The following is a 26,184-nucleotide window of genomic DNA, read 5'->3' as shown; positions in this document are numbered from 1 at the left end:
GACCCTGCCCTCCTGTCACAAGGGGAAACCGGGCCAAAGACGGTCCTGGTTGTCCGAGGTGACCCGGGCAGATGGAGGAAGAGGCCCAGTCACTCTGTCACAACCTGCTCCAGATGTGCTAAAGCCCCGCCTCCCGGGACGTCACCTGGGAGTGGCCACTGAGGGCCCAAAGCCCCTCTGAGACTAACGGGACAACCGAGACAGAAAGGGCAGGAAAGTTCTGAGTGGGGAAACAGTGAACCAGCCATGAACTTCCGGCAGGAGGGGCACAGGTATGTGTAACTGAGTTTAAATCATGGTGATTCGCTGGCTGCCCCAGCTCCCCAGCCCGCCACCCCGTAACCAGAGCTGACATCAGGGGGCCACTCTGCACAACAGCAGTGGAGAGCTCAGACCTCAGGCCAGAGACAGGAAGCCCCTTCCTGCCTCTGTCCACGTGGTCCTTCCGTAAAGCTGTTCATGGCCCTGAAGTCAAAGGCAGGGTGAGCCAGCAGAGCAAGGGGCTGTGTGAAGGGGGGCCACGGAGGAGTGAGGGGGGACCAGCCACCTTGCATGGTCCTTTCTAAGCACCACAATATGCCTGGTGCAGGGTACAAGGCCAGAGAAGGTCCCCTGGACTCCACGCCCTTGGGCAGCTAGGGCACATGTGCAGTGTTATCCTCCCCAGGCCCGTCTCCCTGAACAGAAACATTCCAGAGAGTGTCCGTGCAGGGTGAGAACACAGAATGATAAAGATTGTCCCATTTTACAGATGGAGAAACAGAGGCACAGAGAAAAGGAAAGGAATGCCACAGTCAAGTGCCAAAGCTAACCCTCGCTGTCTCAGTCTGCATCCCCATGTCCCCAGAACTCCTCCCGGCCTCACCAAGTGTTGCAGTCAATCTTCAGTGTCTCTCCGGGGGCATACTCTCTGCCCTGGTGGAAGCAGGGACACCTTTCCAGGGCCACACACCTGTTCTCGTGCCGGACCTACGGGAAAGTGATGCGGAAGTCTTGCGGCCATAGCGAGTGACCTCTGCTGGGAAGACAGCCCGGCCAGAAGCAGGCTGGGGCTGGAGAACCGTCGCTGGTCTGCACCGATCCTCCCGGCTCGGCTGAAGTCGCTCCAACCCCCTCTGCCCTCACACGCTGAAGGGGGGGGTAGGTGCCCTGAGACCCCATAAGGCATGTCCCAGCCCTTGACATGTGTGTCTCCTTAGACCCTGGAGCCCCACCAGAGGGCCTCTCCAAAGGTAACAGAGCTATGAGCAAAGATTAATGTACAATTATTCATCGTTGCAAAAAAAATAGAAGCAACCAATTTTTCAACAACAGAAAAATGATTAAATCTATTAAAGGATCTCCAAGTGATGGTGTAGAGCTATTAAAATATAAAAAAGTTTTGAGAAATACTTATACTGTTAATTTATAAAACAGGGAAGGAAAAGCCATACACACATATGGTCCCAATTATGAAAAGAAGATAAATCTATTTCAAAAAAAGTCTTGAAGGAACTATACAGCTGCCTCTGAGGGGCTGGGATAAGGTAACTTTATCTTCTTTTTTGGTTTTAATTTTTTTCTGAATGTTCTTAATTGAGCATTTACTATGTTTTGTAACTGAAGAAAACGGCCGACCTATTTAATGAAATGAATGAAGAATAGTGCACTTCATGTCCTAGAGGTGGGAGTTGAATCCAGGCCACACACAGGCATGGATCAAAACCAGAGGCTGGGCTTTTCCAAGCCTGGGTGCACCCTCCTGACCCCGTCCCTGAGGGTCTGACACACCTCCACCCATGAAGAAGTGATGATGTGACAAGTGAAACTCTTCATGGGCCAGAGGGGCCGAGCCGAGAAGAGCTGGCCAAGCCCACTCTGACCCCACACGCACATCTGCTCCTGTCCCAACCCTAGGAGGCAGCCCGGACGCCTGCCCTGGCAGGACCCTGGGTAAAGAGACCCTGCCCTCAGGTTCCAGAGCCACCTGAGGGGTGAGAAGCTCCTGGTCCACGGCATCTGTGCAATCCAGTCACTCCGAAGACGAGCCTGGCCTCCCTGGGCTCGGAGCCAGACACGGGCCTGGACAGGGCAAGCTTGGGTTCAACAGAGGGCTTTCACATCAAAAATTATAGGCTAAAATCTTGTGTGCATGAGCCTGTGCATGTATGTGTGCATGTGTGTGTGCACGCTTGCATGTGAGTGTGTGCACGCTTGCATGTGAGTGTGTACATGTGTATGTGTGCGTGTGCATGTATGTGCCTTGTGTGAGTCCACGTGTGCACGTGTGTGTGAATCTGTACATGTATTTGTGTGCATGTGGTGTGTGTGCGTGCAAGTGTACACATGTGTGCGTGCGTGTGTGTGCATGTGCGTGGGTATGCGTGTGGATGTGTACTGTGTATATGCGTGTGCATGTGAGTGTGTGCATGTATGTGTGTGTATACATGTGCATGTGTTGGAATGGGTGGGAAGAATAACCTCCACTACTCAACCGCCACCTTCATGCAACCTCGGAAGTGTCGCCGGGTCCCCAGGGCCTAAGTGAAGGGCCAGGATGGGAGTCAGAGCGAGGAAGACGCAGGTGGACCACACTCTTGGTGGCCCTTACCTCCCAGGTCCACAGTGTGTCTGGAGGACAACGAGCTCAGGCCCCGGGCAGGGAAGCCGGCAGCCTGGTAGGTACAGGGAGGGCTGGGAAAGGTCCCTACCCACCCCCCACCCCAGTCTTACAGGCCGGCACACTCAGGCTTCCTTCTCCCATCGCCCACCTCCCCTCTCCCTCGGCTCCGACCTAAGTCCCAGGCCTGCCACCTAGTGGCTGCTCTGAGAAGGACGGCCGCCTCCCAGGGGACCCGGACTCGCTCAGTCCTGCATTTAGTGGAGACCAGACAACCAGCCACGTGATGCGAAACGTCACGTGAGACAAAAGCGACGCAGGGGGCTGGGAAAGGATTCCAGGAAGCAGCCCGCTCACCTCCCCTCGGCCGCAGGCCGGGTAGACGGCTCCCAGCCCCATGGTCTGTGCACTCAAAGTTCTAACCTCTCTCCAGGGAGGTCAACCCCCTGACAAGGAGCCCTGCACACCCAGGGCCCAGGGGTGAGTCCAGGAGGCCCAGCCCCCTCCAGGGGACGGAAACGCAGGCCCCAGTCTGCCAAGGTAACACGGCACCTCTGCTGTGCCCGCAAACCGCACGGCTCCTCTCTGCTCTGCTGACTGCCGTGTTGGTGGATTCCAACTTAAAAGAGGACCATGGGACTGAACGAGGACGGCTGTGAAGGGGACAGAGGCCTGGGTTAGACCCACGGCAGAGCTGGAGGGGATGCAGAGCACAACTTTAAAAGGAGAGGAAAGGTTTCTGGACTGTATTTCAGCAGGAGGCTCCCAACTTGGCAGAGACAATCAGACAACAGCAGATAAAGACACAGCGCAGGAGAGGGACGGGGTCTCGGTGAGGCCCGTCCGACATGCAGGGCGGCACGGAATTTTGTGGCAAGTCACTGAAACTTCACGCCTAAAATGAAGTGAAACATTGCTGCCTAGTGCTTGTCCCTGTGGGACACCAGAAGGATAAGACAAAGCTGGTGAATGTCCTTCAAAGACTTCAGACGAAAACAGGCAGAAATGGTTTCACTACTGCTCATCTTGAGTTAAAAAGGCTCGTGCTGAGAACATGGTCCTAGGCCTTGGTCAGCCCCAAGAAAAATGACAAAGTGGAGAAAAAGATGGTTTTGTTACTTCTCTCTGAAAAGGCCCATCTTCACCCCTCCATACAGACCTATTCTCCAAAATCTTTTTTTGCCTTCCAAGTGTCCTTTGTCCTCCCCACACCATCACTCCTTCCAGCTCAGTGCAGCTGACTTCAACTAGATGTTTGCTAGAGGAAAGAATCTGATGAAATAACTCATGCTAAAGTGTGAATGACTTCCCATGAGGATTTATAAGGTTGTAAGCTTTTTTGACCCTTTCATTTGTTAACCAAAATGAATTTATGCTTATTGTACTTCAGTAAACCTGAATAGGTAGCAAGTCACAGGAAGTGCAGGAGATATTTTTGAGATGAGGGGCTTTCTGGGGCCTTTTGGAATCACATCCCATAGGATTTACATGTGCAGCTCTCTCTGGATGGGCCCCTGAGCCCAAGCTCTAGCTTTCAAAAGACAGCACCAAAAAGCCTTTTCAGTCTTCATATTGGGCCAGTGAGAAAACTGGGCATCAAAGGACCAGAGAAATGAACACACTTCCCAGCTGCTGAGAGGTTTCCCAAGACCAGAGAACTAGGTACCAGTTTGGAGAATGTAGCCAGGATTTCAGACAGTGAGTGAGCATCCCCCAGACCTTGGCACTGCACTTGGGTCCGGGAGTCAGGAGAGCAGGATTTCCACTGCATAATCATGTGGCCTTGAATGGTTCTGTGTCCTTCCTTTGCTCGGTCTCCTCCTGTGCAGGAGGAGGGGTAAAAGTGTGGGTCATCAGGGCTCCTGGCTTTGCCTGGGACAGCTGCAGCCGAGGCTGGAATGGCAGAGCCGGGCAGAGGGCTGTGCTTTGCTGCCACCTTGTGGTGGAAGCAGGTAACACCCTTATTTAAAAGCAACACGTTCACTCAAGAGCTTTTGAGCCATAGAAAAAGACTTGGGAAATGTTCCAGTGCAACCCCCTTTTTTTATTGATCTAGTGGGTCTTATACGTGGACCCTGAGGTCCAAAACACTTCCCCCAGTGTGCACTAATTTCCTGTAGCACCTCTGTTCATGATATGATTCTCGGTCTTCCTCTGTGAACTCCTTGTAACCGTGGTCATTAAACCACCACTCACTGAGCGACTTCTACGTGCCCCCCACTGTCATCTCCGGTCCTGCAAACAACCCTTCCGACCCAGCTTTACAGGTGAGAAAAGTCAGACACAAAGATGTTAAGCGACTTGCAGCCCAGTTAAGTAAATGTTAGGAGCCCGGATTCAAGCCTGGAGGATGGAGGCTCCAGTCCACGCAGCTTGTCCATCAGGGTGTTGACTGCCTGTCAGAAGCATCCTCACCCCCTGTGCCATTCAAGGAGAACTTGGCACAAGGGTAGATGGAATGAAACAGAAAAACCTCTGGTCTGAGCAGGTGCCAGGCCCCAAACAAATGGCAAAGTGGGGGACTCCCTTCCTGCCGCCAACATCAATCAGACACTGCTGGCTGTGAAAAGGGAGAGGAAACCTTCAACCGAGAGCAGGGCTGCTCAAAGTGTGGTCCCCGGACCAGTGCCGGGCTGTGATGGTGTGAGTGTAGCAGGTGTTTAGAAAATCATGCGGCCATTTACTACGTCTGTTGCCCAGGTCTACCCATCATTGCCTTTGTTATCTTTTCCTGGCCATTCATGTCTGTCGTATTTACAAAAGCTTTGGTCCACAGCAGATTGGAAATTTAAGAAAACAGTCCCTTCCCAGGTCTCCCCCATGGACCAGAGGAGGGGGTCAGCCCAGCCTCTGAAACTGAGCGCCAGTTACGGACAAAAACAATTACAGCTCTTCCCACGATTCTATATGGCACTTTCTGGTCTTAAAAGTGCTTCCACAGATGACTCCTTCGGGCCCACGGCCAACGCGTGATGAAGGCAGAAGAGAAACGACGCGCCATCCTGCCCTCCCCCGGCCCCCATGTTGGCCCCTCCCACCCCACCTGGCCCCCACCACTCACTCTGGGTGTGGGGCACTGGAGTCAGGGGAAGCAAGAAGACAGGGTGCATTTGAAAGAAGAAAATCCAGAAGGTGCATCCTTCAGGGTGATGAGAGCAATCTATATTTTTAATATACGAAATGCCCTGAGATGAGACTTGGGAAGGAGGTAAGGGGGCCTTTTCAGACCACTGTCACCCACAGAGGCACCAGGAGCCAGGCGGCTGCAAACCAGCATGGTGGGACCACGCGTGGCCTCCAAGGACCAGCTGGCCGAAGGGTGAGTGACTGCAGCCCCAGAGTCCCAGAATGTTAAAGCCGACCAAGACCTCATGACTCACTTTACAGAGGAGGACAAGGCTCAGCGTACGGAAGGGACTTGCTGGACCCAGGGCTTGCCGATGGCATGGCAGGGACATCAATGTCCTCTCTTGAAATAGAAAGTTGTACGCAATATGCAAATCATATGCAAATATATGTGTGCATGTCATCTCATCTTCATACAATGGGATGCCGCCCTTGGGAAAATTCTAGTGGAAATGCCTATTTTCACTTATAAGTATTTTCTGGAAATACCTGCTTTGCTTCCCAAGGCACCGCTGTGCTGAGCTCTTGTATTTTTGTCAACTTTCATCAGGATCAACCCCGGACACTCCCCTACCATCTCCCTCCCCACCTCTGGCCACAGAGGACCCCCCGCCGCCCCCCCACGGCACCCTCACCGCCATCCTCGTGGGGCTCTTGTTTCTCCCTCCCTCTGGCTCCAAAGCCCACCCCACTCCCCGCAGGAACATGAAGGTGGCCACCCGCTGCAGCTCAGGGACTTACCATGCCCGGGGGACAGAGGCAGCCAGACACGCAGCCTGCGCTCACACACTCCAGGTCGTAGTTCTGGCAGGTTTTGGCACACTCGAGCCCTTCCGCCCTCGGGTTGTCAGCGGGACACACCAGCTTGACCATGGGGGGCCGGCAGAACAGGCTCCTTTTGCCTTGGATTCGGGAAACCCAAGAGGTGATGAGCAAGGGGTGAATGGATCTGCCTTCTGCTCTGTCCTTTGCCCCCTGCCTGCCGTCACTGGATTCCAGAGGCTCAGGGTACCCACTCCCTCGGGTAGATCATGGCCCAACCTCCAGCCCAGGCCAGCCGAGAGCTGGGTCCCTGTGCTGGCCTGGATGGCAGCCTCATCTCCCCAGCTGAGCGCTGGCCTCTGTCCACTATGAAGGTGCCTCTGCCGAGCTCAGCATCCCTCTGACGGCCTATGGTTCTCCTTCCCCTTGACCCTGCTGTGGTCCGCTGCATGGAATCAGGATGTGCCCACAGAAACGTCCAGAGCCAGGCTTCAAGGGAGCTGGGTTTCGGTGCTAAAAAGAAATCTTTGCCCCAGCAGGACCATTCTTGAAATGTTTATAACAAATCTGGTGGCAAAAACTTTAAAAGGGGCTTTGCTCACATGTCACCCAGCCCCTGGCCATCCCAGCCGCTCTATCTAAATCTGTAACACTCCATCCCTGGGCACTCCGACCTGCCCTCCTTGCCTCCTCCACCTGATCACCCTCTGGTATCACCATCTGACACACCACACACTTCACTTCTTTGTTGAGCGCCCTCTCCCACCCCGCCCCACCCCACCCACTAGAACATATGCTGCAAGAAGGCAGGGGGTTTGTCTGCTTTGTTCACTTCTGTATTTCCTGGCAATCAGCAGGTGTCACTGGCTGATTGAATAAATGATGACAGCAGATGACGGACACAGCACCGGTCTTTCAAAAGCCCTGATGCACTGAACAGCATTTATATTTGTATCTGTAAGGCAGAATTTCCAGCCTTGTTTTTATATGGAAACTTTCGTTAGGAAATTGAAACCCTAAGAGGTTAAATGGCTTTTCCAAATCACACAAAATTCTAGGAGTTTCCTGACTTTGAAAAAAGATACGTTGCAGTGCCTAGGCTAGAAAGCTGAGTGAGAGAAGCATTAAAGACCGGCCTCGGAGGCAGAATGCAGCAGAGAGAGGTGCGGGGGGGGGGGGGGGCTACCACAAGAACGGGGAGGAGAAAGAGGCAGAGAGACGCAGTGACCTGGAGGTCGGCTGTGAACTGACAGTTTGTGTTCTCCTAAAATTCACATGCTGCGATCCTAACCCCCAAAGGCCATGCTATTAGAAGTGAGGCTTTGGGAGGTGACTGGGTGGTGAGGGTGAAGCCCTCATGAATGGGATTAGAACCCTTTGAAGGGACCCCACAAAGCTCCCCAGCCCCTCCCACCATGCCAGGACTCGGCGAGGATCTAGAAAAGGGCCCTCACCTGCCCGTGCGGGCACCCTGCTCTCAGAGGTCTAGCCTCCAGAACGGTGAGAAACAAAGGCTTGGTGTCTGGAAGACCCCTAGTCTGCACTATTTTGTCACAGCTCCCCAAAGGAACTAAGACAAGGGCACAGTTTCTGACTGCAGCTCATGAGCCACCCCAGGCTGAGAGATGCTCCGCAATCAGTCATGCAGAGGGTGGGGCCGGACTCCTCAGCAGGAGAGGCCGGGAGACAAATGCGGGCCCAGAGCTGGGTCATGGGAGAGAGGGGGTCTAGAGGAAAGTGAGAGAAGTCAAGCTGGAGGCTGAAAATAGCCCATTTATCTGCCTAAAGGCACCTCTCCCTCCCACTGGAGGGTCCTCTCTAAGCAAGGATGAGGGATCCTTCTGGATCCAATTAGGCCGCTGACCCAGGAACGTGAGTATGGTCTCACCAGTGCCAAGACTGCCCTGTCCCCCTCCCGTGCCGTGTCTGTAAACCAGCACAGCAACTACCACTGAGGGCAACGGGCCCAAGCCCCCACCTCAGATCCACCTGAGGGGCTTTCTAAGGAGCTGCCCCGGTCAGCGCGTCCCAGGTGAAAAGAGGCCACTGAAGGCGGGTGGTGTTCACCACAATCAAGGTGACCGAGGCGCTCACAGCTGCTCCCTGGGTAAGGTTCCGTGGGCAGAAGGGAGCTCTCACTGACTGGTCCACCGTGCAGGTAACTCAGCCTGTCCCCAACACAAAGTAAGACCCCTCTGGCTGGATAACGGATGCGCACAGACCAAGGCACGCCCAGGCCTGGAGGTCACGCTCGCAAACACATGCCTGAATTGCAACCAGCTGCCTCCCCCACCCCGCGTGAGAAATCTGGGCAGAGGGGGGCGAAGAGCTCCTGGGGGGCAGTACTCACTGCGGTGGGACAGGGGACCGCCGAGGACAGTGTCGGGCAGCAGGCTCCCCGGGGCTCCGCTGGTGGAACAGTGCATGAAGCCGTCCTCACAGTAGCTGCAGAGAGGACGGTGACAGCTGAGACGGACTCCCCGCCTCCCACCCACCCTCTGCCCCTCCAGCCGGGCTCCCGGCCCATCCTATAACCCGCCTGAAGCACAGCTTGCTGGGGGAACCAGCGACCACGTGACTCCCCCCAGTGCGGGTGGTTCACTCCACCCCAGGCCCCGCCCCTCTGCTGGCTCCACCCTCGGCCTCCCCCCCCCCCCCCGCCGCGTGCCCCTCCCCTTCCCGCCTCCACGCTGGCATCAGCAGGTCCCACCTCGCCCTTGATCCACATGTTCAAATGCCTGCATGATGGCCACCTGTGGTTCTCAAAGACACTTCAAGCTCAGTCTGTCCCCACCTCGACTCACGACCCCCGCTCTGAAGCCAGTTTTCCTCCAGGGCCCAGATTCATCAAATGAAACCACCATCCACCTAGTCTCTCAAACCAGAAACCAGGGATCGCCCGGACACAGCCTTCTCCCCTCCCCCAACACCTGACCCATCCCTAAGCCCTGGGCTTTGTGTCCTGAGTGTTTCTAGAATCCATACCCACTGTCCATCTCCACTGTGACGGCTACCTGGATGACCAAAGAATAGTCTGGAGAAGCCTGCAGGCCACCTGGGCTTGCACATCCCACCCCCTTCCCCAGGTGTCACTGCGCTTGCCCCAGCAGGCTTGCTCTTCGGGGCACTGTCAGAGGACACAAATAAAGAGCCACACACAAGCCCTGAGTTCCCGCTGCCTCATGCTCTCCATGAAACCCAAGCTTCTGGATGAAGTGGGAAGACAGGATGGGCTGTAGGTTTCAGCCCCGGTGCCCGAAGGTGGGGCCGGGCAGAGGAGACGGTCCCAGAGAGGCCGCTGATGTCCAGACCCTGAGAAGAGCCTGGATCCAGGGCCACCCCCGCCCCGGCCCTGTCCATCCAGGAGGTGCTGCACCCCCTCCCCACCTTCATTGTGCCTCTAATAGTAAAATAACCAGCCACGCTTGCTGCCCTCCCTCCAAGTCACCCCAGCCCCCTCCCCTTGGCTTCTTTCCCCACCACACTATGAAGCATGGGGGCCACCATGACCTCCTGATCCCCAAATTCAACATATTCTGTGGAATATGAGCTCAGGAGTCCCTGGGTCCCAGCCCCTTGCAGGAGGATTTGGGAAAGTGATTATCTCGCTAAGCCTCAAATTCTTTACTAAAAAAGCAAGCCCTGCCTGTATAACTGTTGCTTGAAGGTCCCAGGGAGAAACACCGTGAATACTGTAGCCCCCCAGCAGCAGTGAGACGGCCACCGGGCCAAGGCCAAACGCCCAAACCCACAGAAGGCGTCATTATGGGCCCGCCCCCTTCACTCCCCTGATACAGGGCCTGTCCCGGCACTGCCCTTTGCCCTTGGCCTCTCTCACAGGCTCCTCCTCCTCCTCCCCTGGTCCCCCGAACATTCTCTCCGATTCTGGACTCAGTCCTCTCGGCTGCTCCTCTTAGAAGCCTCGCTACTCTCACAGCTAAAAGTGCCTCCAGCCCCAATCTCTCACTCAAGCTCCAAACCCAGAATTCCAGCGACTGGTTCCACTTACACTCCAAGATGCCCTCTTGGTGACTCAGAGTCGTCAAGGCCAGAACCGAACTCCCTGTCTTCCTCCTTGCTGCTCCTGGCATCCCTGCCCACACTCTGAGCATTCAAGTTCAGAACCCTGGGGTCACTGTCAACACACCTCCTCCTCCCACACCTTGGGTCCAGTCTGTTTCCTTTCCCAGTGTCCCTAGCTCCATTCTGCAAACTGGCCCCTACGTCCACTGCTATGACTCGCTCCAGGGCCTCACCCTCCACCCAGGCTGTGTCAGCGTCTTCCCGCAGCTGATCTCATACCTCACGCAGCTCCCAGAACCCACTCTCTAAAGCTCCACTTTGGTCCTATTTGCTCGCTACCCAAACTCCGAAGGTCCCATGCCTACTGTTCAAGCATCAGTCCTCACCCGCCTTTCAAAGACCCCTGACACTGGTCCCAGCTTCCCCCGAGTCTCATCTCTCCCACATCCACATGTGCTCCCCTGGAGAACTTAACCTCCATGATTGGTGAGTATTCCTCGTGCATTTAGTCCCTGGACCTCTGCTCCATCCAAAACCCCTCCTCCCATCACTGCACCCAACCTCGGCTAGAATCCTCACGCTCAGAAGCAACCTCCTGCATCACTGAGTCTTCCCTGGTTCCTCCCAGATGGAAGAGTCCTTCCTTTTTCTGAACAAGCAGAGATTTGGGGCCTCTGATATGGCAAGTCTACCAAATATCACAGTTATTTCACCTCAGGAAACTTTCATTAAACCTAGCTTTTGTCAGGACCGTTAGGTACTGGGGGTCGGGGCCTAAGACGTGGTCTCGACTCTTGGGGAAGTCACCATCTAGAGGGGAGATTCAACACATATTGCTGAAATCCTGTCCCAGGGACCATAACTGTTTTAACACAAGTGTAAATGACCCACTCTGGGTACATGAGATTGGGAGGGACTGCAAGTTAATCTCACTGCAGTGATGAGAAAAAGCATCACACCAAATGCATTGCAGACCTCGTGTAGATCCTTGAACAAACCAACTACAGAAAGATGACTTGGGACAATCAGGAACACATGGACATGGACTGAATATGAGATGTTATTAAGGAATGATTGTTAATGGTTAGGTTAGTAAGAGTTTTATAGTTAGGTTGATTTTTTTAAGTGCTTATCTGTTAGAAATACATACTGAAGTGTTCTCACATAAAATGATATAATATCTAAGGATTTCTTTAAACTATTCCAGCCCAAAAGGGGAGGAGAGCATGGATCCAACAAAAATGGCGAGGCGGCCATCACCACGGAAGCGGGGGCTGCAGGCGCTGGGCTTCCTCACGCCCGTCTCTCCACTTGGGGCTGAAATTTTCCATAAACGGGACATTTAAACTGCTTCCCCTAAGAGACTGTCAGCTTCCTGAGGGCCTACTCTGACTCTGGTTCGTCTTTTAGACACAATCTCTAGCCCAGCACTCAGGACAGAACAGGAGCCGAGGAAGTGTTCAGCCCAAAACGTGTCTGTTACAAATTTCTTCTGTGACCATTGACAGGTGCTGGAACTGCCCCTGACCGAGGGCTGGGGGGAGGGCCAGCCAGCAGTGTGCACGGCCTGGAGCTGTGTTTTGGGGAAGTGCAGCAAGCAAGTCGGGACAGCGAGGCACCACTGAGACCACGCCACTATGGTGCATTTCCTTCTGACTCAAGGTTTCGGCCTGAGAACTTTGGCAGGAGGCGGAAGGGAAGGGAGGCGGGGAGGCATCCCATTTCCTGTTCTAGAAAAGGGAAACTGAGACCTAGGGCCAGGAGGTGGGGCCCCACGTATGGCAGCTGCTTACTGTTCACGAGTGACTCCTCCTGCCCGCCTGGGGTCTGCGTCCCTGCACGGTAAGGCAGTCAGGAGCCCTGTGTGCAATCCTAGCTTTGGTCTTGACAGTCATATCCTGTCTTGGGCTTCCGGTTACCCATCCACGAAGTGAAGGACTCGGAGGCCCGTTTCCCAGCCCCGCCGTTCCAGAGGCCCCTGGTCCCGCCACGCGACCTACCACATGGTGTGATGGTCTGAGAAGATGTCTTCGGGCTGGAAGATTTCACCGTCGTAGTAACAGGGGCACTGGGCCCTGGGCACACAGTCCCCCGCCTCATCCAGGTAGAGCCCGGAGGGGCAGAAGCAGCCCTCAAGGCAGACCTCGTCGCACTCGTCATCCGGGTGAGAGAGGGAGCGGCAGGTCGCGTTGCAGGGGGTCCCGCACTGCAGGTACACCTGGCCCCGCGGGCAGCTCAGGGCTGGGAGAGAGGGCAGGGAAGGACGGCCTCAGTGGAAACATTAAGATGACCAGGACTGCAGTTCTAGGACTGGGGGTGACCCCAATTATATCCATACGGTCACTGCCTTCCCTTCGCATCAGGAGCAAAAGTGTATTTTTACGTTCACAACTGTCTGTTATAATGACGGATGTACAAAGCCTGGGACATAACTGAAATCCTGGTGGACTTCAAAGCTGTGAATAGTAAAAAGAACCAGCAGGTATGGGCAAGGCCATTTCTCCTGTGATGATAATAACAAGAACAGCTACCATTAATTGAGCACCGACTGAATACCATGCTCTTCGTGTGGGTTTTATGCCTCTGACGCTCCTCTCAGTGAGATAGATCTCACAAGCCCGTCTCTGCAGGTGAGAAAACTGACACTTGGGCTAAGTGACTCGTCAGGGTCACGCGTCCCAGGGAGAGGCAGAGGCAGGATTCCAGCCGAGCTCTCTGTGACTCAGAAGCTCATGCTCTTAACCATTACGCTCTAGAAAGGGAAACAGTCCCCTAGGAACCAGTCTCTGAGGACACGCCAGTCACAAAGTGCAGGGACACTCTTACAGCTGCCCCAGCGGAGCCAACAGCACCCATTACCCACAGATCTCCCCCTCCCTGGCCTCCCACATCCAGAAAGGACAACACAGAGAAGCCGAGAGGAAGCTGGGCAGAGGGGCAAGGCCACAGGAGGGGGAGCGCCAGATCCCACGCTCCTGGGCTGGAGCCCCAGTCCTGCTGTGCTGTAGCCATGTGACCCTGAGCAATGTCCTCCCTGGAACATGGTGATGATGTCCACCTGGGTGGTGGTGGCAGTTAAGTGAGCAGACAGGTTTAACCATGCCCCACCTGTGGGAAAGGTCCACAGCCGTTATTGACACTGTGATCACTGGGGAGACGCAGCCCCAGCTCCGCAGGCTCCAGGCAGAGGACCCAGCGCTGGTGGATCCTGGCGGGCACACAGCTGATTCCTATGCTGACAGTCCCCTCATGAGCACCCTGATGACAGAACCTTTACTGGGAGATGTCGGGAGCCCTTGGCCCTTTCTAAACGCTTTCCCGTTGCTGATCCGCTGCTGTCCACCTCACTCTGGGGACACGCCTCCCAGGGCCATTAGAACCCTGCCCTCTCTGTTCAAAGCCACTTCTACAGCAGAAACCCACTGGCTGTATTCCACGGAAGATGTAAAGGGACAGGCTGACCGTGAACCTGAGAAACGGCCGAGCCCTGCAGTCTGCCCTCCTACCACTGCTCCAGGCATGCTGTTTGAGGGAAGCTGGGAGGGGAAGCATTCTGACTCTATTAGACACAGACTTTGCTCTGAACCAGCAGAGAGGCGGGGTCATAGGAGGAGTATTTTAGATTGTGGGCGGGTCAAGACGAGGCACATTGGGCCATAAGGATGGGAATCCCGTTCAGTCTATTGCACCTATGACTATGGCACATGCCACCCATCCAGGAGGAGCTGGAGCTGGGAGGTTTCTTCCTCTGATGGGACTATCTCTACAGCTGGCCCGGAGCCGTATTAAATTTCTCCTTCTTCCCCCAGAAGTGATGCACATCTCAGTTTAACAGATGTTGACTGGGTGCCCATCGCTTGCCAGAGGCTGTGCTAGGCTCGGGGACGCAGAGATAGTAGGACTTGGCCTCTGCCTTCAAGGAGACCAGGGTCTTGTCTTCCCAAAGGAAACATAACCAATTTACAAGGGGAAAATGTGGGTGATTCCCTGGAATCTCCTCATGACACCCCACAAAGCAGCTACCAACAAGTCCTTGCTCCATGAATGTCCCCAGGGCGAGTGGCCCCTTCTCAGGGCTGGAGTTAGTGGTGGAGAGAGAGCTGTTCGTTTCTCAGGAAGGGGAAATGAGGTACAGGATGGAGGCAGGAACCCAGGAATCCTGCCCCACTTCCTTGGACCTCAGAGTTGGCCACTGGGCTGGTTTTCTCTGGCTCACCTCATAAAGACAGATCCCTCTTGCCCCTAAAAGTCTCCGGGGACAGCTCCTTCCTGCCACGCACACTTCCCATTATATCATGAAGCCTCAGGAGTCAGGAAACTCTAACCCAAACTCTCTGTCCCTGCTGCTGCGGAGTCAGCCCACTACCATTCCACCATTGGAAACAACTTGTTTTCTGCCAAGAAAATGCCTTCTAAAAGCCAGGTCAAGTGCACCACCTCCAGAAAGCCCTCCTTGGTTGCCCCTGCCCTAATCTAATTATTCTTTTATTCAGTGTGATAGGGAGGCAGTTTCCATCTGTGCCTCAAAAGTTCAGGCTCTACGCACTGCAACTGCCTGGCCATGCCAGGCACTCAGCAAATGTCCCCAGAACAACATCAGCAGCCAACCAGGGGGCCAGAGTGTGGGGCAGATGGCAATTCTGGTGCCAGGTGTCTAACAGCTCAGACTGAGACTCCAGCACAGGCTGCAATGACGTGATTGTATTTTACATGACTTTACACAGCGCCAGAGATGTGGGCCGGGACTGTGTGGACGGTTCACCTGAAGTTAAAAGCAGAGGGTTGGTACATGCATCCCCCATCACTTCATCAGACCCTCCAGGGATGCAGGGACCCACTGGCGTCTGGGACCCACTCACTCCTCAACCTGGTCTACACGTATCCCACACTAGGTGGGAGCAGCGACAGGAAATCTCTGCCAGGCGGAGACACCATGGATTTAGGCCTCTAGGTCAACTTGCCCTCCGGGAGCAAGCCTGTCGCCACTGCCTGTCCTGCAGGGAGATGGGAGGGGAAAGTGGCCACAAATGACCGGTTCCCACAAGGCCTTTGTAGGATGCCCTGGGCGTCTCCAAATGCAGTCCTGCAGAGGCAGTGCTCTGAGGACCAGCGTGGAGGCCCCTGGGTGTCCGAGCGGATCCGGCTGGGTCTCGTGCAGGGGCGGCAGTCAGGGAGGGCACCCACCACAGAAGCCGGGCTCCCGCCACGCGATGTGCACGCCTCTCCGGGCGCAGGCCGCCGCGTAGCTGGCCACCGCGTCGCACAGGCAGTCTCCGCCGTCGGAGCACGAGCACACGTCGTAGCGGCAGTTCTGCAGGTAGGGCAGCGGGCCCACAGCGCTGTGGCAGGCCTCGAACTTGGGGGACGTCACGACGGCGCAGCCCTCCTCCGCGAACCTGGCTGTGGGGACAGAGCAGGCGGCGTGGCCGGGGCGGCGCACAGCCCGAGCCCCGCGCGCGCCCAGACCCCACGGCCGCAGGCTCTGAAACCCCGCCCCGCGCCTCCCCCTGCACCAACGGCAAAAGCAACGTCTCTCGGGTCCGGGAAGCACTGCAAGTTTTCTTCCGCAGCCGTCTACTTTCTTGATTGGCTTAAATACATAATCAGCTGCATTTCCCCAGCACATGCCCACTGACAGCGGAGACTCGGTTCCGCAATGAGCTGGGGCAGCTGGTCGGGCTGAAATGCTGCTGCGGACGAACCTGCCCACGGCCGCCCCGGCGCCCCTCTCCAAGGATGACTGAGTCTGAGTCCGTGTGCCGGCTGCCCCGGCAGACCAAGAGTGTCCCGGGGAAGGGTTACGGGCTACTCTTTTCTTTCCCAGGGCGCCGCCCACGGAGGGCGCGCAATAAAGAGACTTTGAAGAATAAACGATCCACATGTAGATAGTCAAATGCTGATGGTGAAAGCAAAGACCCACCCACTCACCCCCAACAGGACCCGTCCTCGGAGGCACTGGAGCCCGGGGAGCTAGAAGCTCGGGGGGCCTGCAGTTCCCCCGCCCCCACGGTGGGCACACCGTCCATCCGCGGAAGGCACTGGAACCCGGGGGAGCTCTGGTCTGGGGGGTGCGCCCCTGCCCCTCACCGCCCGCGGAAGGCGCAGGGCCCCGGGCCCCCGGGCTCACGTACTGTGGCGCGGGTTGAGGCTGCACGGGTCGCTGGGCTGCCTCCGCAGGTCCTCGCAGTCTCCGCGCAGCTTCCAGGAGTTCCCGAAGTGCTCGACCAGCGGCTCCGCCAGGCCCGCGGGCGTCAGGAAGTCGTCCCCCCGGTTGCCGTTGTAATTCCCGCACAGGCCGCAGGTCCTCCCCGCGTAGACTGGGGACAGCTGCCAGAGGACAGACCAGCTGGGAGCAGCTGCCGCCAAAGCAGCCACAGCTCTCTGTCGCTAACGGGATGGCTTTCCCCAAAAACGCTCCCCAGGTGAAAAATAAATATGAATTTAATAAACCGCAGCTAAGCCCTAAGCTACAGAAGGGAATAAAAAAGGGAAAAGGGAAGTGCAGTATCTGCTCACCACCAGCTCCACCCCCGGCTCTGAAACCATTAGTCAGAGACCCGCTGTGTAGGAAGGCATTTAGAGATCATCCTGTCACTTAAAGAGAGATACTGCGACCCAGACAGGGATAGCTACTTGCCTGAGGTCACACAGCTGGGACCAGCAGATGGGCGGGGCTCTGCCGCCCTGCTTGTCAGAGACACCCAAGCCCGTGGACCCTGATACCCGTGGCAGCGCAGCGAAAAGCCAGCGGACCTTTCGTGCCCATTTATCCATCGCCCGCATGGGGGAAGCAGAACATTCATCGCTCTCAGAACATGCATCGGACGGCAAAGAAAAACACCTTCCTAACTTCTTGATTTTGACTCAGCCACTGAGCATCACTGAGGAAAAAAGGCCATAAGCTGAGGACCCCAGGGGTTGTGATCATGGCCAGCGGAGGTGGGGGACAGTGAGGCTCTTGGGGAGAGCACCAGGAGGGGTGCTGGCCACCAGCATGGGGCGTGTTCTCCAGGCTTCAAGCCCAAGGTGCACATTCAGGGAGGACTTGGGGAGCTGAGCCTGTACCCCAACAAGGTACAACCGGGGGCATCTGCCCGTCTCTGTTGGGAGGGCCCTGTTTCAAATCCAGGCAGTGGCGGAGTCCCCATGTCCCTGACTCCTGCCCTACTGATCGTCGCAGCTGTGTGCCCTCCTGTGTTCTGACCCCTGCATGCTGTGGGCCTGGCCCCGGGCGTCATCTCTATGAACCCCTTCCAGCCTCCGGCTCTGATTCACAAGATGCAGGATGAATAATCTCGGGGAGGTTTGGGACCCATATAAAACGTACCCAGATAAATATCATTAACAAGGAAGAACACAGAGTCACGTTCCCTTGTTTTGCTTTAAAACATCAGGTGCTGGCACGTCCATCGGGGACCCGGCCCTTCCCTGGCCTCCCACGGAAAACGTCAGTCCCCCTGACCTGGCCCTTCCGGCCCCTCCTCCACTGCACCCATCTCCCCAGGGTTTATCACTTCTCACATAGGATACAGTTTCCTTATTGGTTTAGTTTATCATCCAACTCCCCACCCATTAGAATTTAAACTGAACAAAGCCAGGATTCTGGTCTGTTCTGTTTTCACTGTTGTTACCTCAGCCTCAAGTTCAGGGAGTGAACGGGTCACCAACGTCTGGACAAGGTCGTGAGCAAGAGAGCTGCTCCTCCAGAAGCCGCTGAAACGCCACACCAACGCCCAACACCTCGCCCTGGGAGCCCCTGGCGCGCCTCACCCAGCTGCCTTTGGGGGACAGGTGTGTCCACCCTGCTGCTCCCCGGTGGCCTGCCTCCAGCCAGCGTCCTCTGCCCAGCAGTCCCCACAAACCCCGGGGTCAGCAGCCCCCTGCACAAGCACCTCCTTTCCTCCTCTGACCCAAACACATAGGGCTTTCCCCAGGCCGGGGGTCGTCCGCCCCATCCTGAATCTTGAACAACGAAGGCTTCTTGTTAGACCGAACCCCATCCGGAGCTAAGCCTGCACCCCATCTCCACAGAAACAAGTCCTCTTCTCTCCTCAGAAGAGACAAAGGACCGAGGAGCCTGCGGGGAAGACGAGATGTACAAGAAGGACCTGCGGACAGTGGGGAGAGCCCCGCAGATCAAGAGTGCCCTTCGGTGACGTGGGAGGTGCCCGAGAAAGTGGCTGACGGGGCAGCCCCCTGAAGACCGGGGTGCAGGTGACCCAAGATCTGCTCTCACTCTGTAACCGAGTGACCCTGAGGCCTGGAACAAGTCACTTTCCTGCCCCAGACATGAAAGATCTTTATTTCCAACTTAACTACGGGAGGGATTGGCGAAGATCTCCAAGAGCTTCCTGCTCTATGGTCTGTGGTTGCAGGTTTAAGTTTTATAAAAGAAAAAAAAAAGCGTTGATATGGAACTCTCTCAGGGACATTAAGATAAGAGCAAGAACGTGACATGATGAGAGAGGAGGAAATGAGGATGTCTTAGGGCCACCCCGACGCCCATCCCAGGATTGTGCCGAGGACCCAGTGAAAGATGGGGCCTGGGGACTCTCCAGGGGTCCTAGCATATCTAGAGCAGGGGTCCTCAAAGTGTGGTCTTGGGACCCATGGGGGGTGGCCCCTGAGGTCCTTTCAAGGGGTCGACGCGGCCAAAAGTATTTTCATAATCACAGGAAGCCGCTACTTGGCTTTCTCCCTCTCGTGCTCCACAGTGTACAGCGGAGCTTCCCGGAGCCTGCACAACACGTAATGCTGCAGACGACTGAGTGCCGCGGATGAGACTCCAGCTGTCTTCTAGTCGACCAGCCATCAAAGCAACTTGCAGACATGTAAAACAATGGTATGCTTCTCAACACTGGTTTTTGTTTTGGAAAACAGATTCTTTTTAAAATGTATAGTAATGTGTAGTAGCTTTATTATTGTTAACTTGCCAATGAATTCATACATATGATTTTAGATGTCCCTGATTTCATTTCTAACCTGGTAAACATCAATAGATACAAACTTCATAAAGGATCCTGGGGTCCTCAGTAAATTTTAAGATTGTGAAAGCATCTGAAGACCAAAAAGGGAGCAGCACTGGGCTGGCGGCAGTGACGCTGCCCGGAGAGCAAGCCCAGCTCTGCCTGCAGTGGGGTGTGGGGTCCTGGGCCCAGCTCCCAGCCCCCGAGCGCCTTGGTTGCTTCATTTATGAAACAGCAGTGACAATACCTTCTAGGGAAATTTTCAGAGGGAAGAACACACAGGGAAGCCCTGTGAATGTATCGATTCCTATCCACCTGCAACTCTGGGACCACAGGGAGCAGGGGAAGTGGTCCCGAGGCTGCAGGGGCCCCAGGACAACCCTTCCCAGGCCATGCGGACACGACACAGGGTCTTGGCTGTGAGTCCCACAGCAGCTCCCCGGGGACACCCCTTGATCCCAGGCCTTGCTGCAGCCAGGAGCCTGGGCAGCAAACCTGCTGCCTCCCCAGCCCTGCAGGAGCGCCCCAAGTCTGGGGGCCCTTGGGGTACCAGAGCCCAGAAGTGAGAACTCCCGGGGTGAATGAGCAGCGTCCAGACAGCAAACACCAGCCTCTCACACACAAGAGAGGCCTGTTCCTGGCCCTGGGGAGAAAGGAATTCTCCTCCCACCCCGAGCTCTCCCACCAGAGCACAACGGGGACTCTGTGAGGTCTGGCTGCAGGGGGGCTGTGTGCGGGAGGGCACGTACCTTCACCAGCAGCCTCCCGCGGCCATCCCAGTCTATCTGCAGGTCCTCCCCATAGCTGAGGTGCACAGAGGCCATCACTGTGTGCTGAATGCGGAGGTCACCTGGAACCAAGCAAGGACAGGATTCAGGCTAAGATGGGGAGAGAGAAGGGGGTGGCAGGCAGATGGATCTTAGGGAGAGATGGGGTATCTCACAAAGGACTGTAGAATGAAAGCAGTGAGTTAGGGGGCATCTGGGGATGTACATGAGGCTTAAGGGGGGGATGTCTCAGAGGAAAGGTGCTCAGAGTGGGTGTAGTGCAAATAAATAAGGCTTCTCAGGAAGGTGCCTCTGTAGTCCCTCCGGAACCTGCCATTCCCTATACTGCCACCAGGGGGCAGCAGAGGCTCCTGCGTCCTTAGCTTAGGCAGGTGCCCTGAGCCTGGATCTGTCTTCAGGTGAATCTCTTAACGCCCTGGGCCCCTCTGCTGTTGCACATGCGTCCAGGCTGAGTTACTCAGTCCTTGCATCTGAGCAAAGCTGACACAAGGTAGGAGGCATACCTCTTGCCCTAGGGAGCACATCATCTCATGGAGAGACACACTGCATTAAACACACACGGACACACTGTGTGCCCACTGGCCCGAGCTCACCCACAGAGTGCAATGCCAGGATAACAGGCCATGGGGCATTCATGGTCAGGAAGAAGAAGAGGGGAGGGGTCTGGGAAGTACTTTGAGAGTGAAAGTTGAGATTATCCCATGCAAAATGGCACTGCTACCTGCTAAAGTCACTGAAAAGGTTTCCCCACAGGTCACAGGGTCAACCTGGCTTTGCCCATGACGTCCTCGGGTCTGACCCATCACCAGCCACCTTGCCCCCAGCCAGTGTCCTCTGCTCATCCTCCTCTTCCAGGAAGCTTTCCTTTCTTGCAGGATGCAGGCCAGGATACCCAGTCTGCCCTCCAAAGATAGCTCTCCTTCCCATTTCCACAGAAGAGCCGGGCAGAGAGCATGGCTGACGGGTGGGGACACTGAGGATGAGCTGGGAACTGGGCAGGGGAACCGTGGGGGAGGAGGGAGCCCACCTTGCAGGAAGGGGATCTGGACGTCCTGGCCGTCCACGGCGACTCCTCCCCCATGCTTCAGCTTCACAAGGCTGTTGTGTGGGCTGGACAGGCGTACGGTGACAGAGCGAGTGCAGACAGAGTCGGGGTCATCGGCACACTGCCAAGAGTGGCCCCAGAGTGATGTCATTGCACCCCCACCAGCCCAGCAGCCCCACCCAGCACCCTTCACTCGGGGAAAGACCCCAACCCAGACGGCAGGCCTTCTCACACGGGACCACTCCCTTCTCTCACAGAATGATCTGTGGGAAGGGCCCTGGCCCAGGCCTCGGCCCTGCCCAGCTCCCCAGGCTCCCCACACCCGTGCCCGTCCTGGTCTGGTCCTTTGTAAGGATTCTAGGCCTCGCTGGTCCTTGTTCCTTGGGCCTGCAGTTCCAAAGGCAGGCAGGGACTCGGGTCCTCAGGGGAGCCCCCATGCCCCATCTTTCCTCCCCTCTGTTCAGTTGACCAGAAGAAAGAAGTGCACAGGGGTGCACAGCAGCGCAGCTGAAGGGATGGGGCCAGCTTCCCTGCCCCACCAAGGTCAGCCGGACTGCCTCGCCCAGGCTCACCTGCACGGTATCTATGATGACAGAGAAGGAGTGGTCCTGGCAGTCCCGGGCCAGCAGGTACTGGCAGACCCCGCTGAAGGTGAAGTACTTGTTATCAAAGCTCTTGAAGTGGGACTGTCCTGTGACGAGACACTCCCCTGGGGGGTCACAGGGAAGGGGAGAGTGTGTGTCCCAGTGGGTCCCCTGGTCGGGGGGACACAGGGAAGGGGAGAGTGCGTGTCCCAGCAGGGCAGGGCGCCTTCTGGGGACACACAGCAGTCTAGAAGGGGCTCCATGGGAGGACTCTATTCAGGCCCCACTCCTCTGACTCTGAGAGGTCAAGGCTGTTGGTCAGTTGGAGGCCTCAGGGCAGTGACAGCCACACCTGTCAGTAGTAGAGCAGGACCAAAACCCTCGGCTCCAGCTCCAAGCCTCCCCATGGCCACCCCGGGTTCTGGCTCTGCCCCACGCCTTCAGAGGCCTTTCTCTGGGCTGCCATTGTTGGGGGTATTCCCCCCACCCCAGGAGCCCCTGAAGGCAAGTGGGCAGAAAGGCAGCCCAGAGCGGTGATGGGGGCGGAGGGTGGGGCTGTCTCCAAGCCCAGCAGGGGCTGGGACCCATCCTCACCCACCTCCCCAGCTGGGAGGCGGCCTCAGGCCTCCTCATGGGCAAATCCATGCTGTAACTTCAGCAGGGCCAGTGGGGGCCCAGGACACCATCTGCCCATGATCTCACCACCACCCGAGCCAGCTCCCCAGCCCAGGCTGATACATCGAAGGGTGGGTGCGAGGACTCCCCCTGCGTCCCCCCTACAGCTTGAGACCTCACCTCACCCCCACCCAGCTGCAACTCCGTCCTCCCCAGGGCCCAGTGCCGGCCCATGCTGCTGGCCCATGCTGCTGGCCCAGTGCACCTCGGACCACAGATCACACATCCTGGAACACATCTGTGTGGGTGGCAGGGGGTGGGGGTGGGGAGGTTCTGCCAGCGTCTGCAGTGATTCCCCACTGGCCCCACCCCAGCTCAGGGCAACCCCATCTCCAGGGCCCACAATGGACCCATTGAAGCTGAAACGGGCATCTGGACCCCTTCCCAGCCTCCCTCCGTGTTTCCTCCGCTCCTTGCCTTCCACTCTGCAGAAAAGTAAATGCAGACACAAGCCATAAAGTAGGGCTCTCCTTCCCTACCCAGACGCCCCAGCCTCCTAACAGCAGAGAATCGTCCCCCGCACCGCTGACCTGGCCTGCACCCCAAGTCCCCCCAAGAGGGTCCTAGAGCCAGTCCCACTAGCGCCCATCTCCAGGGGCTGGCACCGTGCCGTGCAATGCAGTCGGGGGTCCCCAAAGGCCTAAGGGGGACCCAGCTGCCCGTCTGTCAGGCACAAACCCAGTCAGCCCCCACCTGCCGCCTCGTGCCCACGTCTGTACTGAAGTCACAGGGTGGCCCTGTCCTTGGAACGTGTTGGAAGGCAGGGGGAGGGTGAGCAGCCCCAGGTTATGCTAACTGTCCCTCTGCCTGGTCCCCCGGGCCGCTGACCCCTTCCAGGATGGCATGAGCCAGGAGGGCACGCTCAGGCCGAAGAAATTCAGAGAAAGTAGGGAGGCCCCAGACCGCCTTCACCAGAATCTCCTTCTGGGACAGTAACAAACACAAATGCCTTTGGTTCCCGACGCACAGCTTCTAGCACCCTTCCAATGCCCTAGGTGATGGGGGCGTCTTTTGTTCTAATGAAGCCGCCTTTGGTGGGTCCCTAGAGAGCTCCAGGATGGGGTCTGGTGACCGAGAGACGAAGGCATGACTAGGGGCTTGGAACTCCTAGCCCCACCCCCACCCGCAGCGAGGGCTGGAGATGGAGTTAATAATCAATCACGCCTACGTAATAAAACCTCCGTAAAAACTTTCACACAACAGAGTCTGGACAGCTTCCGGCTTAGGGAACAAATCCACACGCAGGGGGGTTGCGCACCCCGGCTCCTCAGGGACAGAAGTTCCTGTGCTCGGGCCCTTCCAGACCTCGCCCTATGTGCCTCTTCATCTGGCGTTCATTTGTGTCCTTGACGATGTTTCTTGCAATGGACCGGTAATAGTGAAGGGTTTGCCTGAGTTCTGTGAGCCATCCGAGCAACTTTTGAACCTGAGGACGGCACTGCGGGAACCCCCAGTTTGCAGCCAAGGCGGACAGAAGCGGGTGCCCCGGTGACTCTATACCTGGGGCTGCCATCAGAAGCAAGAGTACTGGAACCGAGCCCTTCGCCTGCGGGGTCGGCACTAACCCTGGGTAGTGGGGATCAGAACTGAATTAAATTGTAGGACACCGGCGGGTGCCCAGGAAGTCAGAGAATGGGTTGGAGTAGGGGGAAGACACACACATTTGGTGTCAGAGTTTTGTGGAATCACTCTGTGCCTTCCCACTGCCTGACAATATAATCATATTTAATATATTAAATATTAATAATAAATAATATTTAATATTTCTTGACTCCCTCCAAGGTCCCACGTCCTGTATTCATGTCTTTGTGTGACGCCCTCACCTTGAGTGCAGACTGGTCGTGTGGTCTTATTTCTAGCAAATACAAGTATTTGTGTAATACACATTTCACCTGCCTGAGTCCACAGCCCACACTCCCAGGCCAGGACGGCACGACCCTTCCACACTCATGGGATTTGGGCCACAAATGAAAAGCGCTCCACTCATGACTTCCCGGGTCCAGAAGAGCGCCTTCCACACACTCCCCCAGGAGTCTGAAATTCTGTCACCAAGGGGGGCGGTATAGCTCAGCGACAGAGCGCGTGCTCCGCATGCACGAGGTCCTGGGTTCAATCCTCAGTCCCTCCATTCAAAGTAAAGCTAATCGCCACCCCCACTGCAAAAAAGAACAAAGACCATGAAGTCCTGTCACCAGAGCCTTGTTTGAGGGGTAGTCCAATTAACAGACATGCTCCTTCCGCATTAATCCTCACCAAACATCTGTGGTTCAGTGGAGACAAGTCAGCAGAGCTGCTCCGGTTTGCAGAGGAAGCGGAGAGAGGCTCAGGATTACAGAAAGGGAAGCCCACGGCCCGTGCAGAAATCACAGTTTTGCCTGGGGCAACCCCAGTCCTAACCAGAAGAGAGGTGCGCGGGGAGCAGTGAAGCCCCCGCCCCTCCCCATGCAGACTCATGCTCTCCCCACGATTTTTCCCTCCCTCCTGCCCCCAAACACAAGATTCTCGGTACTCGGCAGCCTTTAGGATGCCCCCCCAAAGTTCCCACCGCCTGTATTCCCGTCTTTGTGTGACGCCCTCACCTTGAGTGCAGACTGACCACATGGTCTTATTTCTAGCAAATATAATACAGCTGTCACCTTGGAGAGCAGGTTTTTAAAGGACCGTGGCTTCTGTTTTGGCTGCCCTGTCTCACTCTCTCTGAGGTCACTCACCCTAGAGGAAGCCACGTGTCATGTCACGAGGCAGCCCCAGGGGAGGGCCACGTGGAGAGGGACAAAGGCCTGCCCACCATCACGGGAGAGAGATTCAGCGTGACCCTCTCACCCCGGAGGAACCTTCAGTTAAGACCACAGCCCCAGTCAATAACCTGACCACAACTTCATGAGACATCATGGGCCAGAGGCACCCAGCTAAACCGCACCCAGATTTCTGACGTACAGAAACTCTGAGAAATAAATGTCTGTTGTTTGCTAAGTGTGAGGGCAATCTGTTACACCTAACAGACAACTAGTACACTCTCATCTTACTCCAGAGAATCAAAACTCAGCTCTCTAAGGCTCATAATGTCAGCTCCTCCAGGGAAGCCCCAGCCTGCTCTTTGTTTTACTAGCAGAGCCAGGCATATTCCCTTCCAGAAACTTCCCACCAGAAGCTCTGCCAGCAATCGTCACGCTGGCGGATAAGACAGCCCCACTGCCAGCTGACTCTTGGCAGGTGTAGAGACATGATATGTGCTATAGGTATAAATGGACTGAGAGGCAACCACCAACTCCAGAACTAGAAAAAGAAGGTCAGAGCTGAGGCTTTGAACACACAGAGTAACAGCTTATTGTTGTGTTGGCAAAATAGCAAACCACTCCATAGACCACAGAGATGGAACTAGCTATCTTCCCATCAAGCCATCAAGAAAATTTCTTGCATCCTCAACAAAGTTATCATCCAGATTTTGAGCTGAAAACCAGGGGACGGTACTGTCTGCCCCAAACCAAGCATTCCATCATGTACCCAATGGGTGTTTAAATAATTGTTGGATGGATGGATGGATGGATGATTAGATGGTTAGATGAATGTATGGTTGATGGATGGATGGATGGATGGATGGATGGATGGAAGACGT

The 26,184-nt window shown here is 56.0% G+C and overlaps 1 protein-coding gene and 1 long non-coding RNA gene across 2 annotated transcripts in view; one reads left to right on the top strand and one right to left on the bottom strand.

Annotated features, from left to right (window-relative positions):
• VWF (von Willebrand factor) overlaps positions 1 to 26,184 on the bottom strand; it is a 114,458-nt gene that overhangs the window by 51,389 nt on the left and 36,885 nt on the right. The window contains 9 exon segments of the mRNA XM_032473470.1: positions 866 to 969; positions 6,467 to 6,627; positions 8,838 to 8,932; positions 12,511 to 12,751; positions 15,695 to 15,910; positions 16,642 to 16,837; positions 20,226 to 20,326; positions 21,292 to 21,430; positions 21,882 to 22,018. Coding sequence (XP_032329361.1) covers positions 866 to 969; positions 6,467 to 6,627; positions 8,838 to 8,932; positions 12,511 to 12,751; positions 15,695 to 15,910; positions 16,642 to 16,837; positions 20,226 to 20,326; positions 21,292 to 21,430; positions 21,882 to 22,018 — 1,390 coding nt within the window.
• On the top strand, positions 7 to 19,756 carry LOC116661370. Its single transcript, XR_004317258.1, has 3 exons — positions 7 to 436; positions 14,401 to 14,405; positions 19,745 to 19,756. It is a non-coding gene; the product is annotated as an uncharacterized LOC116661370 (long non-coding RNA).

This window comes from Camelus ferus, chromosome 34 (genome assembly GCF_009834535.1).
Source record: "Camelus ferus isolate YT-003-E chromosome 34, BCGSAC_Cfer_1.0, whole genome shotgun sequence".
Taxonomy (NCBI): Eukaryota; Metazoa; Chordata; class Mammalia; order Artiodactyla; family Camelidae; genus Camelus; species Camelus ferus.
This window is presented reverse-complemented; position numbering and strand designations above follow the sequence as displayed.